Source organism: Saimiri boliviensis, chromosome 21, assembly GCF_048565385.1.
Source record: "Saimiri boliviensis isolate mSaiBol1 chromosome 21, mSaiBol1.pri, whole genome shotgun sequence".
Taxonomy (NCBI): Eukaryota; Metazoa; Chordata; class Mammalia; order Primates; family Cebidae; genus Saimiri; species Saimiri boliviensis.
Genome location: NC_133469.1, coordinates 14,571,859 through 14,583,198, shown reverse-complemented (window position 1 = coordinate 14,583,198; position 11,340 = coordinate 14,571,859). Strand labels below are relative to the sequence as shown.

General features: G+C 51.5%; 1 protein-coding gene across 3 annotated transcripts in view; it reads right to left on the bottom strand.

Moving 5' to 3' along the window:
• Positions 1-6,378: 6,378 nt before the first annotated feature.
• Positions 6,379-11,340, bottom strand: part of CACNG2 (calcium voltage-gated channel auxiliary subunit gamma 2) — a 137,683-nt gene continuing 132,721 nt past the window's right edge. For all 3 annotated transcript variants that reach the window (XM_074391227.1, XM_074391228.1, XM_003932909.4), the window contains 2 exons: positions 8,939-9,079; positions 6,379-7,374 (listed from right to left, as the gene is read on the bottom strand). In XM_074391227.1, the coding sequence (XP_074247328.1) occupies positions 6,839-7,374; positions 8,939-9,079 (677 nt within the window). In that variant the 3' untranslated portion in view covers positions 6,379-6,838. The remainder of the gene's footprint in view (positions 7,375-8,938; positions 9,080-11,340) is intronic.

Sequence of the window (11,340 nt, the reverse complement as noted above, 5' to 3'; positions counted from 1 at the left end):
GGTGGGGAAAGATGGGCTCACTGCTTCAGGGCAGGGCGCACCTGGTGACAGAAATGGACCACCTGACCTTGTGCTGTGTTCCCTTGTTCTGACGGATGTTATGAGTCTGCGTGGGTGCCCACACATGCACACGTGGCACATGTGTCCACATAGAGGCGAGCGTCTGTGACATAGCATGCACCCCGTCTGCTGGCCGATGCGTGGAAGTGCATAGATGGGTCTCCAAGGACATAGGGACTAAGCATGTGGAGAATCACCTGCAGTGGTCCACGCAGTCCTCAGCCCCAGCGTCACCTCCTCCACGTGCCTCACCCCCATTGGTTCACCCTCTGCCCCCTGTGGCGGCATGATCACATTTCTTGGTGAGTCTCTGTTTATACCTGTCCCTGTCTCTGACTCTATTGAGAGCTTCCTGCAGGAAAGTCCACATCCCTGTCACCCCTGCATTCTTGGGAGCAAGCTCAGGGCTCGGTAGGACAGGTGGTTAATAAATGCTGATGACTGATGGAGTATGTTTGTGTGAGTGGATCTACTTCCAGAAGTGTGTGTGTGCACACATGGGAACATGTATGTGGCCATACATACATGAACATGTGCTGTGGGATGTGGATGTGTCTAAGATGTCCATGAGTGAGCCTCTGGTCACACATCATGCCCACAGATAGATGCGGTGGTATGCTGGTGAATATTTAACAACCAGCTCCTCATTGAAAAAACAAGCCCTGATTCACAGTGTTTGCCCATTGCTGTGGTGTAAATGTTCCCACCATGGCCGACTTCAAGCTGCTGATGTGGCGTCATGGAATACTGAGTTAGCTGGGAAGAGCTGCCCATGACTGGCTCGCATGAGTCCATTGGAGTTGGCTTCAGCACACAGAAGGATGAGTGTCTGTGACTGCCCAGCCAGTGGCAGAGAGGGTAGGCAGGGCAAAGTTCCTGGTGATGGTAATGCTTCTTTCCAGAGCCGTGCCCTGGGGGAGCAGGCAGTTGGTGACTGCCAGCCAGCTTTCACAGAGCAGGCTTGGAAGCCAGTCTAAACCAATACTCCTTGTTAGGCAGGTCTAGACGCTCACCAAGACAGCAGCGCCTTCCCTCACTGCCCGAAGATGCTTTAAAGTTTTAGGATTTGGTGAAGTCAGCATGACTGCAAGGAGGTAATGCTAAGCCTGAAGAATGAATGGAAGAGGAGGAAGAAGGAATGCTTCAAACCCCCATCCGAGGCAGCTGGCTGGGGATGCTGGAAGGTCTGCAGGCTTGGGTTTTGTGCCTGCTTGAAGCCGATTCGCTGTGCAAGCCTGGACATATCCCTTGCCCTTTCTGGCCTCCAGCTGTGACTTTCTTCCGTGAAAGGATAAGCCTTCTGAACTCTATTGCCTCTATCTGACCCTCTGGGAGTTGGTCCTTAAACTGGGCCCTGAGTGTTCAAATCGATATTCAAAAACCAGACAGAGGCTGTGATGCCTTTAGAAAAGAGCAAGAGGGGACCCTGCCCTGGCCCTCCTCATACCACGCCCTTTCCCATGTCGGGAGGAGGCCACAGGCCAAGGCGGTGTGCTCACCCCAAGCCCTACCCACTTCTAGACACCCGTCTGATGCCATCAGTTCAGAGTTTCTGCTCTAAGAGTCCTGCCGAGCTGGCTTCCAGGGCTGGCTGCCATCTGTCTGCCTGAGGACCCATGTCCTCCTGCCTCAAGCAGTGGTTTTGGGGTGTGCAGGCTGGGTGTGCAGCAGCTGGGTGTGCAGGCTGGGGTGTGCACCCACTTGGTGGGAGATACCCTGAACGTGCTGAGTAGAGCTGGAAGTGGGAAAGGAAGAGGGGTGGGTTGTGAACAGGGAGCGGTAGTCCAGGGTTCCAGGGTGGGCTTGCCCCCTGCTGCCACTTTGAGGAGCAGAATGGAGAGGAGGTTGAGAATTTTAAATTCAAACCTAACATTTTAGGTTGTCGCAAGGACATATTTGCCAGGACAGAGGATAGACCATATATATATATATATATATACATATATATATATTTATTTATATATTTGAGATGGAGTCTCACTCTGTTGCCCAGGCTGGAGTGCAGTGGTGTGATCTCGGCTCACTAAAACCTGTGCCTCCCGGGTTCAAGCAATTCTCTCCCTCAGCCTCCTGAGTAGCTGGCATTACAGGTACCCAACACCACACTGGGCTAATTTTTGTATTTTTAGTAGAGACAGGCTTTCACTATCTTGGCCCGGCTGGTCTTGAACTCCTGACCTCAGGATCCACCTGCCTCAGCCTCCCAAAGTGCTGGGATTACAGGCATGAGCCACTTCATCTGGCCAATAGACCATATTTTTAAGGTTGATGTGCAGCTAGCTGTTAAATCTTCAGACTTAGGTTATGAAGAGTGAGCTTCCCTTTCTACTCTTGCCCTGGACCCCACAAGTGTTAGGGTTGAGCCTGGAGAGAGAGATAATTGAGATTGGTGTGGGTTTGGCAGTGTGGCCCCAGCAGCCTGAGGCTGAGTTAGACAGGGAGTTTTGAACGTTTGCACCTTCTAAAAAAAAAAAAAAAAGTAGACTTTTCTGGGTCATGTGATACAGGGTTTACCTTGTCTTAAGTCTGTGCGGTGTGCGGGTGTCATCTGCGTGCCATCTCCTTTCTCTTGAGCCCCGGAAAGGTTGTACAGTGACCATGCTTGCCCCTGAATCTTAGATAGTGCTGCTATCTTAGCTGTTTTGCAGCCATGACTGGTCATCCTTCCAATGGGACCTTTCTCCGATGTCAAGGGTCACATCCTCCCATTAGCATCTCATCTTGTCTTTCTCATCTCTTCAAGTTAAGAGAGTCCCAGAGGCCCTTCCCATTCTTTTGCCACTCCATGGCTCCCCCTCTCTCTGAGGAGCACCCCTCTGCAGGAAGTCCTCTGAGTGAACCGGCAGGGCCGTGTGCATTCCAAACTGCACACGTTCATGGAGGGAAATGGAAACCCCGAAGTGGGGTTGGGATGTTGAGTGGGGCTGGTTTATTCTAAAAGAGAAAACTCAAGGACGTCATGCTCTCTGTCTTCAAATATCTGAGGGGCTGTCATGCTGAAAAGGGAAGGGATTTATTCAGTGTTGCTGGAGTGTGAAGGAAGAGGTGGATTAAAATTCAGTGTGCAGAGAAGACTTTTGCCAAAGAGTGCTGCTTAGCACTGGCTGGTGCTATCTTTGGAGGGGGTGAGCCCTCTGTCACTGGAGGCGTGCAAGGATCTGTAAAGGATATTTAATAGGGAACTTATGATTTACAGAGTGGGGAGGACACCCTACTGCATAGCATCTAAACTTCCCATCCCTAAGAATCTGTAGCTTTCGATTGCTTTAAATAGATGCCGGGAGTTGGGAAAGCAATTAAAGAAATCCACTGAAGTGAGGACCAAGCTATAAAAAAAAATCTTTATTTCATGTACCAGGATTTTCTTTTTTTTTCTTTTTTTTCTTTTTTTTAGTTTTCTGCTTTTTAAAATTTTTTTCTGTTAACAGTCTGAAAAAAAAAGGACCCACCAAGAAAATCAATGGAGGTTAGTTTCTTGAACTGGTCTGAGCTGGACATGAGCAATCATCCACTCTGGGAAGCAATGCCTTTGCAGTCCCGGTCCTGGCTCCTTCCCTCCGGACCCCCCAGCCCTTTCTCAGCCATGACAATGTCACCCCACACCCCAGTGGCTTTCTTCAAGCAGACCCAGAACCCAGGCCTTGCAGCTGGAAAAGAAGCATACTGATCACCTTCCCAAACACTCTCCCGGAATTCAGAAGATTGGAGCTAGTTTTTTTGTTTGGACAGGCCCCCCCTGGGGGCTGTTTTCTTGGGGCCTCTCCCGTCTCCTTTCTCTTTCATCCTTGATCCCTTTAGGTATGGAATCTGGTGGGGCAGTGGGCGAGATTGGGGTGGGAGAGGGGTAGGGTTGGGTTTCTGCCCAGACTGAGAACAGCCTGGCTGTGGTTAGCCCACCTTGAATTGTCTCTCATCATTCTGCCCCAGGGCCCAGGGCCTCCCCCTGCACTTCTGGGCTGGGTTGGCTGATGTTCCGCCCTCTGCTGACCTGGGAAAACAACTTTCCTTTCCCAGGCAAAAGATGGGAAAGGCAGGTGAGACGTTCAAGCTCGAAAGCCTTGCTAGCCATTCTCTAGAACTCCCCAGAGAGCTCAACGTCAGGAAATGCCAGTGTCAAGAAATATGCAAATCGAGGGAGACTCTCGGGTAGAGGCAGGGGCCTCACCTTGAGCTTCAGTCACCTGGGAGTGACTTGCAGGCTGTTCTGAAATTTCCAGCTCAGGAAAGCTGTTGGATTTCTCTCAGCCTGAAAACTGGCCCTCGTCACTCTGGGGAAGGAAGGCCCTGGACTTCCGTCTACAGTGCAAGTTTAACTTCTGGGGTTGGTCCTTACACTGGGATGGAACAGCTAAAACCTTCCTCTCCATCCCAGCAAACGCTGGAGGATCTTCTTTTTCACAGACCCCCCACCACCCCAGAGACAGTGGGAAAGCCCTGGGGGCAGATCTCTTCTTCCAAGGAAGCCTCCTTAACGCTCTATGATGGCAGAAAGGGGTCACCAAGTGAAGAAGGGCTCTGGGGACCCCCATGTCTTTCCCTTCTTTGCCTGAACAGCAGCATCCGTTTGCTCACATGTGTGTATTTTTGCTTTGACATTGGATGTGGGGGCAGGGGCTTGGGGAGCACAGTGAGGAGGTATATGGCGTGTGTGTGTGTGTGTGTGTGTGTGTGTGTGTGTGTGTTTGAGAGGCTGACTGATGATGAGCCTGGGGGCTTGGTGGCAGCTGTCCTGGTCATCCCTGGCATATCCCTAGGGCAGGTGGCAGGTCTTAAGTCACAGATACATAGAGCAAGAATGGGCCTTTAGTGTTCATCTGGGTCAATCCACATGCTTACACAGGAGGGAAAATTAAGGCCCAGAGAGGCCATGCAGCAAGGAATTCCAGAATCCAGGGCTGGATTCTAGATGCGTGCCCTTCCCATGCATGCGAGTGATGTATGTGTCTGTGTGCATGTGTATGTTCATGTGTGTGGGGTGTTGGGAGGGCATGAATGAACACAAAGGCCAGTGTGGAGCTGTTACTGTCCATGGCTTTGGAGGGCATGAGTCAGTTTCCTCTGAGCCATGCCCCTGGCTGTGTATGGAATGGAGGGGCTTAGACTGCGTGTGTCCCTGTGAGTGACTGCGGTGCTGGGCTAAGTGGACTGTGTATGTGTGTGGGAACGTGCGTGCGCACGCATGCGCCATGTGGTCGCCTTCTCTGTTGGATTCTGTCTTCCCCCATCCACAGCACCTTCCTGGTCTCAGGAAGCCACCTTTCTTTCACAGAGACCCCCTGCAGCTCGCTGGGACCTTCCCCCACTCCCGACCTTCAAGCCCAGCTCTCACCTCTCACAAAGGTTTTGTTTTGTTTCTGTAAATGGATTTGTATATTCGTTTTGTTTTTTTTTCTTTACAAGTTCCCTGCTAAATTTTAAGTCCCCCACCCCACCCCGTTTTTTGTTTTCACAGTTTAAAGCTGGAAAAGAATTAAAAGAAAAATACTATCTGATTTTCTTGCAAGTAAATCCACTTACTTTATATTTACATGTATTTATAGTCTGTGGTTTTTTTATTAAAAAAAAATCACCACTTGTTTTTCCTTTTTCTTTTGTAAAAAGAAACCTTTTTGCAGTATCATTGTTGAACCCGCTGGGCCCCAAAGGGCATCAGTGAGTCCCAGGACCCCCAAAGGGTCAATGAACCCCCTTCCCAGGGGACTGGGGGGCTTATGAGTCTGGGGGTCCACCATTGCCCCAGGGTCATTAGGTGGCCCTGAGGTGAGGGGTGAGGAGGGAGAGCTGTTTCATGTCCCCCGGGGGGGTGGGCGTCTCCTGACCCCAAGGACATGACCCCAAGAGGCTCACCCTGAGGATTCCCGGGTTTCTGGCGTCTGGGTAAGCCACCGGCAGCCATCCCCTCTCCTTCCCTTTCCTCAAGGCCTAGGAAGTCATCACAGTGGGTTAAGGACCATTAAGGACTGGGAACCCGGGGTCAGGCAGCCCCAAGTGCACACCCCTCCAGGCACCCTAACGGAGAGGAGGGACAAGGGCTGGGTCACCTGGAGGCCTGCAATTGCCCCGTCAATGCTGGGCGGGGCCTGCTCGAGCCCTGAGCCTTCCAGGCGTTCCTGGGGCTCCCACCCAGGGGCTCCAGGGACCTGGCAGTGACTGCAGGCTCACCTGGCCCCGGGGCCCCTGAGTCTCGCCCCGACTCTTCCAGGGAGGCAGGGCCCGCTGGGGGTTAAAGGGAACAGAAAAGTAACTCTCCCCGCGTTAAAAAAAAAAAAAAGTCACATAAACCCTGAAAAATACAAAGGACATCCTCTTTCCTTTCTGTTCTTTTTTTTTTTTTTTTTTTTTTTTTTTTGCTTTAATGTTATCTTGGTTCTCTTTTATTTTTTTCATTTAAATTGGTTTTTATTAAATGTTAAAATAATGGTACATGGGAAATCATGCATTTTCTTTTAGATTTATTTTCTATTTTTAATTTTTATCCCTCTCGCTTTTTTTTAAAGTTTGTGTTTCTTCCCTCGTTTATATTTTCTCACATTTCCTGTTGTTTTGCTTCTTTGTTCCTCTTATATTTTGTTCTTTTTTTTTAAATTTACTTGTTATGTTTTTCTCTTTTTTTTTTTCTTTTTTTTTGTTTGTTTTTTTTGTTTTTTGTTTTTGCTTTTGGAAGGTCTCCCCGCGGATGGTCTGGGTCCCGCTGCCCCGCCCCGCCCCGCCCCGCCCCGCCCCCGGGGGCCGCGCCCTCCTCCCGGCTCCGCCCCGGCGCTGGCGAGGCCCGCGGTCTTCATACGGGGGTGGTCCGGCGGTTGGCTGTGTTGGAGTGGAGAGAGTCCTTGTTCTCCTTCTGGATACAGTTGTGAACCTGGAGGAAGCTGTTATCCCTGTCGGAGTTGTAGGTGGCGGTGGGCGTGGTGGCGGCCTTCAGGGGGTCCCTGCTGAGCGTGTACATGGAGATCTCCGTGGACGGCAGGGTGTTGAAGCCCTTGATGCCCACGGGGGAGGCGTCCCTGGAGTGTGAGGGCTCCGTGGAGCGCGAGCTGGAGCGGCTGCGGCGCTGGTAGCGGTAGCGGTAGCTGGGGATGCGGGTGATGGCAGAGGCCTGGAGGTAGTCCGTGGCGCGGGCCGTGGCCCGGAGCTGTTTGTGCCGGTCGATAAACATGTGCACGGCCAGCACCCCGACCATCTCGGCGATGATGAAGGACAGGGCCCCGAAGTAGAAGGACCAGCCGTAGGAGTAACTATTCTTTTTGGAGTCGCTCTTGGAGGGGTCTCCGGCATTGGCAGATATGTACACTATGATGCCAATAATGTTACTCAGACCTGCGGGACGCAGGGTGGCGGAGGGATGGGGGATCGGAGAGAAGAAGGTTAGTTTCTCAGGAAGAAGTCGGCCATGGGCAGCCTCAAAGCACGGGGACAGCTGTGTGGGCCTTCCCCCGTCCCTCGCTGCATGAACAGGTGGGCCGGTGTGGAGGGACATTGGCAAGCTTCCTCTTAACATGTTATCTTTCCATTCAGAGAGAGCCACAAGGGAAGTGCTAATGGAAACACACCGGCAGAGCCGGCGAAGAGAGGCATTCCTTCCGCAAGGCGCTGAGTAACTAATAATAGATATTGTTCATTGAGCCTTTACTACCTGCTTTCACTGCTTGGTGCTTCCCAAGCAGGGCACAGATAAGGAAACCAGCACAGAGAGGTTAAAGAACTTGCTTAAGGCTGCACAGGGCTTCAAAGCTGGTGTAGCAGTGGATGAAGACGGGTTCCTGGAGCCAGGGTTTAAAGCCTTGGCAAATTAACCTTAGTCTGAGTTTCCAGATCTGTAGAATGGGGTAAGGATAGGCCTTACTCTTTAAGGCCACGGAGAGGGTTAAAAGGGTGAATACTCTTTGTATTAGAGTATATCTAATACTAAGTGAGTACTCTTAGTACTTAGTACATAGTACTTAGTATATCACAACTCTTAGATGTTGGTCTTTTTTTTTTTTTTTTTTTTTTTTTTAAGATAGAGACTCGCTGTCACCCAGGCTGGAGTGCAGTGGTGCAATCATAGCTCACTGCAGTCTCAAACTCCTGGGATCAAGCGATCCTCCTCCCACCTTAGGCTCTCTAGTAGCTGGGATTATGGTTACATCATCACGCCAAGCTGATTAAAAGAACACATTTTTGTAGAGATGAGGTCTTGAGGTCTTGCTATGTTGCCCAGGCTGGTCTTGAACTCCTGAGCTCAAGCGATCCTCCTGTCTCAGTCTCCCAAAGTGCTGGGATTGCAGGCATGAGCCACTGCGCCTGGCCTGATGTTGGTCATTCTTATTAAATGGCTCAGGCTATACCCAGGTTCTTTTTCTGGCATCTGAAGCGAGTGTGACTCATCTGTCATGTCATGTAACTGGGCCCAGGCATCTGGATGTGGGTGCCTGCCTGGTCCCACCTGGGTAGACAGTGAGAGGAGAGTCCTCCCTTGGTTTCCAGGGTGGAGCTGAGCATCCCATAGGGGTTTGAGGGCACTTGGGTGCCCTCTCTCCAGCCTCCTCATGGGTTTACTTGCACCGGGAGTGGAGAGGGCCAGTGGGGATTGGCCAGATACGCTGAGGGGAAGTGGGGATTTGGGCTTCCTCTTTCAAGTGGTGGGAAGAAGATGGGCTACCGGGCCAAAGGATGGGTATGGGGATGTTCCTGGAGGATTTGGTGGAGGCTGAGGCGTGGCTACAGGGCAGAAGCCCCCAGCACACCCTTCCTCCCCTGCAACACGACCTGGTGTAAGGCCTGGAGATTCCTCTCTCCTTTTCTCTCTCTGCCAGGCCCTTCTGGCCCCTGGGCACCCAGCCCCAGCCTTCTTCCCAGTGGCAGGCCAGGACTCCAGCCCACTCCACTCCGTGGCTGTTACCTGCAGATACGAAGAAGATGCCGGCACTCAGGATGATGTTGTGTCGAGTTTTGTAGAACTCGCTGGCTGCGATGCAGAGGCCACCCATGAAAAGCAGAATCACACTCAGGATCGGGAAAATGCTTGAGGCCCTCACGGCCCCTGTGGAACACGGAGGGTCAGGGAGAAAGAGAACGGCATGGCTATGAGACTGAGGCACACACTGAGGCAGGTGGGAGAGCAGCCCCGAGGAGTTGGGGTTTATGGACACAGCCTCAGGGGAGAGGTTGCTTTGCAATCCTAGGGAGGGAGAGACAGCGAGCAAGCCACTGCCCAGCTCACAGCCCTGCAGGGGCTCCCCGCTGCCTCCAGGGCCAAACTCCAGCAGGCTATCAGGCACACAGGGCCCTGTGTGACTTGGCCTCTGCCCATGTCCAGCCCCACAGCTCCCAGTCCCCATGTTGTCTCGTCCCACCACAGTCAACTTCTCAGGACATGTCATTTCATGCTGCTGACTTTTTTTTTTTTTTTTTTTTTTTTTTTTGAGTCAGTTTCGCTCTTGTTACCCAGGCTGGAGTGCAATGGTGCAATCTCGGCTCACTCACTGCAACGTCTGCCTCCTGGGTTCAAACAATTCTCCTGCCTCAGCCTCCCAGGTAGATGGGACTACAGGCGCGCGCCACCACGCCCAGCTAATTTTTGTATTTTTAGTAGAGATGGAGTTTCACCATGTTGACCAGGATGGTCTCAATCTCTTGACCTCGTGATCCACCCGCCTTGGCCTCCCAAAGTGCTGGGATTATAGGCGTGAGCCACTGCGCCCGGCCCCCTGCTGCTGACTTTTGAAATACAGAGGTTCTTACTGGAATATCTTTTTTTTGAGACGGAGTTTCGCTCTTGTTACCCAGGCTGGAGTGCAATGGCGTGATCTCAGCTCACCGCAACCTCCTCCTCCTGGGTTCAGGCAATTCTCCTGCCTCAGCCTCCCAAGTAGCTGGGATTACAGGCACACGCCACCATGCCCAGCTACTTTTTTTTGTATTTTTAGTAGAGACGGGGTTTCACCATATTGACCAGGACGGTCTCGATCTCTTGACCTCGTGATCCACCCGCCTCGGCCTCCCAAAGTGCTGGGATTACAGGCTTGAGCCACCGTGCCCGGCCTGGAATATCTTTTGTATTCTTCACTCAGCAAACTCTTCTTCATCCCTCAAAACCCAGCTAGAAGTCCCCTCTTCTGTAAAGCCTTCCCTGACTTCCTTTTTTTATTTTTTGAGATGGAGTCTCACTCTGTCACCCAGGCTGGGTGCAGGTGGCTAAGGGGTGCAGGTGGCTAAGGGCAGAGCCCGGGCTTTGTGTCACCCAGGCTGGAGTGCAGTGGCGTGATCTCGGCTCACCACAACCTCTCCCTCCCGGGCTCAAGTCATTCTCCTGCCTCAGCCTCCCGAGTAGCTGGGACTATAAGCTTGGGCCACCACACCTGGGTAATTTTTGTATTTTTAGCAGAGACGGGGTTTCATCATATTGGTCAGGCTGGTCTTGAACTCTTGACCTTGTGATTCACCTGCCTCAGCCTCCCAAAGTGCTGGGATTACAGGCTGGAGCCACCGTGCCCGGCTCCTTCCCTGACTTCCTTAGGCAAAGTTATGAGCTCCCTTGTCTGCACTTCAGGGCCTTGGGTGTGTTGAGAGGCAGTGTGGCATAGTGGTTAGGTGGAAACACATGGGTTGGGTTTGAGTCTGGCTGCAGCATTTAGTAGCTGTGCAAGTTTGGGAAAAGTAATTCACCTTTGTATGCCTCAGTTTCCTCATCTGTAAAGCAGGAATGGTAATAATGCCAGCCTCCTAAGATTGTGGTGAGGATTAAATAGGTTGATTCAGGCAATGCAGTCAGTTAAGTTTCTGGGGCCTATAATAAATATTCAGTGCATGATATTTAATAAATATTTGTGTGTATGTATGCTTCCACCAAGAACCATAGGTCATGAGGCAAGGATTGTGGTTTTACAAAGAGAACGTTTCTTCTCTTTACCCTCTCTGTCCAGTGACACAGTAGGCTGTCAGTAGAAGCTCATTAAGTGAATAAATGTGGGTGGTGATGCAGAAGGAAGGAGCAGGCACATTGCAAAGAAAACAAAATAGGCTGAGCACAGTGGCTCACACCTGTAATCCCAGCACTCTGGGAGGCCAAGGTGGGCATATCACCCGAAGTCAGGAGTTTGAGATCAGCCTGACCAACATGCTGAAACCCCGTCTCTACTAAAAATACAAAAACCAGCTGGGCGTGGTAGCAGGTGCCTATAATTCCAGCTACTCAAGAGGCTGAGGCAGGAGAATTGCCTAAACCTGGAAGGCAGAAGTTGCAGTGAGCTGAGATCACGCCACTTCACTCCAGCCTGGGCGACAAAAGCGAAATTCCATGTC